Source organism: Pundamilia nyererei, unplaced genomic scaffold (genome assembly GCF_000239375.1).
Source record: "Pundamilia nyererei isolate P.nyererei 1_Seehausen unplaced genomic scaffold, PunNye1.0 scaffold00428, whole genome shotgun sequence".
Lineage (NCBI taxonomy): Eukaryota > Metazoa > Chordata > Actinopteri > Cichliformes > Cichlidae > Pundamilia > Pundamilia nyererei.
In genome coordinates, this window is record NW_005187829.1 from 266,452 (window position 1) to 269,557 (window position 3,106).

The 3,106-nt window shown below is 36.1% G+C and overlaps 1 protein-coding gene across 1 annotated transcript; it reads left to right on the top strand.

The window, feature by feature from the left end:
- The first annotated feature begins 417 nt into the window (after window positions 1-417).
- LOC102209914 (sialoadhesin-like) lies at window positions 418-1,613 on the top strand. The gene is made up of 2 exons (XM_005753447.1): window positions 418-652; window positions 1,264-1,613. Exons 1-2 carry the CDS (start codon window positions 418-420, stop codon window positions 1,611-1,613), a joined length of 585 nt encoding a protein of 194 aa, XP_005753504.1.
- Window positions 1,614-3,106: the final 1,493 nt, after the last annotated feature.

Here is a 3,106-nt window from a genome sequence, read left to right on the forward strand (position 1 = left end):
TCTTTTATCAACAGAGCTTCATGTTCAATGGACTTCTTCCATTTCTGGGTTTGTTACACTGGCTTGTAGTACAAGATGTAACCTGACAGACCCTCAGACTTTCTACCTCTGGTACCACAACAAACAAAGCTATTATGAGAATCAACATTATTCAGTTCAAAACTCTTCAAGAGGCACATTTTCTTGTGCAGTTAAAAGCCACAAATGTCTTCAATCTACAGAAGTTTGTATGTGTTAAAAAAAATTATTGATTCACTGACATCCTGAAATATAGACCAGTCAGTCATTTCATAATCCATCTATATTTCAGGTGTTCAGGATAAAAACTGCTGGAGAGTGAATTATGTCAGCAGGAGAATCTGTGCTCTGGAAGGATCTTCAGTCAACATCACAAGTGAATACTCACATCCTGATAACATGAAGCCAGAGTTTAAATGTTGGAGTAAAAAACTGAGAAGTGGTGATGAGGAAGTTAAAAGGCTGATTGAGGCTGCAGGTCGTGTGGAGTATCAGGACAACATGAAGAACCAACACATCCTGACCATCAACAACCTGAAGAAGAATGACTCAGGAGGATACACATTCAGATTCAACAAAGATCATGAAGGATGGACACAGTCTGATCTGCCTGGAGTCTTTTTGATTGTCACAGGTAAATCTAAACTTCACTCAGCAGACTTTACTCATTAACAGGATTGTGAAAATATTCCATTACAGAGCAAGGATCAAAAGCAAACAGACATTTTCCTTTTATAGAAAAATTCACCCTTTCGGTGTATTTTTTTTTTTTTTGTACAGTCAGATCAAGTGAAAAAAACATTATTTTTGACTTTTAAAATATATAAAACTATTTTATAATCCTGATCAAATATTTTCTAATGAGCACTTTGCTATATATTTTAAATACACACAAAAATTCATTTTCCTATTCACAGAAATTAAGAAAATGATAGTCATTCAAGTTTCATGTTGGATTGAGCAAATATCACAAGGTGGAATATTACATCTATATAACCCACACGTAACCTAGAACAGTAACAATAATGGCATGAATAGCTGAAAAGAAATTAATAACCCCAGTTGTCAGACAAATACAATGAAATAAAGCAAACAATCCCTGTAAAATGTCACAGAAATGAAGAACTGAGCTTCATTAAATTTTATGTTTTTTCACTTAAAACATGGCATTGCTCACTAAACATGATTTAGAGTCTGGAGTCTAATAATAATAATAATTATTATTATTGTATGTTCCTCTTCCAGAGCTGAGAGTGAAGATGAGTCCTTCTGCAGTGGTGACAGAGGGTCAGAGAGTCACACTGACCTGCAGTACCAGCTGTCCTCTGACTGACAACACAAACTACATTTGGTACTTGAACAGTCGACCTCTGACCCCGAGAGAGAACCAGAACAAACATCTGATCCTAGACCCAGTCAGCAGGGAGGATGCAGGAAGCTACTCCTGTGCTGTGAAAACCAACAAAGATATCAGCTCTGCTCCAAAGACTCTCACTGTCCAAAGTATCACAGGAACATGGACACCAGCAGCTGCAGGAGTTTCTGCAGCTCTGCTCCTTTTAATACCTCTCACTGTCTACTGGTGCAGGAGGTAAGCTACACTGTCTCATCTGTCATACCTGTCATGGTTAAACGGTAGCTCAGGAGTTAGAGCAGGTCATCTGTTGATCAAAAGGTTGGTGGTTTGATTTTTGGCTCCCTCAGTCTGCATGCCAAATATCCTTGGGCAAGATACTAACCACCACTTGCTCTCCAATGCATCCATCAGAGTATGAATGTGTATGCTAGTGAGAAAGCATAGAGTGAATGTGGCATGTTGTATAGAGTGATTTGAGTACTCCAGGAGTGCAGAGAAACACTATCTAAAAATCACTACATTTACCAAATGTTTTAACATTTTATGTATTTATTTTTGTGCAATAGAAAAAAGAGGACTTCCAGTCAGTCTCCAAGACAAGAAACTTCAGATAATAAACAGGTTAAAAAAATCTCTCATTTTCTCTTCACAGGAATAATAATTTATTCTCCATCACAGAAAAACTTTAAAATCACTCATCATGCTTTTTTTTCTCACTTACATCCTAACCTCTCGTAGCCTTTTTGTCACTGGAGCTCACCACCTACCTCGATCATGTTTCTACTCAACAGTTGTATTTTTTATGTGACTAAAAAACATTCACATTATGACACAGTATCATCAGCTGCATCTGCACACATCTAAAGCTCTTTTGGGGAGGAGACCACTGAACTGTTATCCATAAAAAATCCTGACCATCCTCTGCACAAAATGCTAGCCATTAGGGCTGAAGCTATTGGTTATTTTAGTAATTCAGTATTTCATCAATTATTCCATTGATTAATTGAATAATAAGAAATACTTTTAGCTTCATTAATGACAATAATAAATCAAAAAATGTACTCCTTTTTGTTTCAATTTAAAAAATTGCTGTGTTTTACTGCATACAAAGAATGAAAGGAAAAAACTAAACTATTTAAATCTGATAGATATCATACATCAAAACTTTTTGCAAAATGTACAACATTTGCAAAAAAGTAATTTCTTTATTTGAATGAGGCAAAAACTGAATCCTTAGTGTTAAATACCCCAGTGTTCATATCATTTGTCTTCTTTCTGTAGATGCACCCTGGTCCCATTTGTGAAAACATCTCAGCTCATTACAGCAGAATGCAGGTTAATACTCAACATCAACAAGATTTCTACTCCAAAGAAGCTGATCTTCATCGCAGCGAAGCTGAGCTCTATGCCAAGGAAGCAGAAGTCGACGAAATTGAAACTAATATCTACTGCAGCATCGAATCGTTGTGATTTAACTAAAAAAATCATTTAAAGGGAGCATTCACTGATTGGGATAATAATGAACTATCACAGAAGGGACACCACAACTGATAAGTAGAGAGTAAAAATCATACATCATAGTGGAAAATAAAATGCAAGAGTAAGAAAAGTAGTAGTGTTTAGAAAAATAGAAATGCTGCAGCTGATGAAATGTGTTGTACATGTCCTGCAAAATACAACACAACTTCAAATTATATGCACATGCAAGCTGAACTACTGTACTGGATAGTT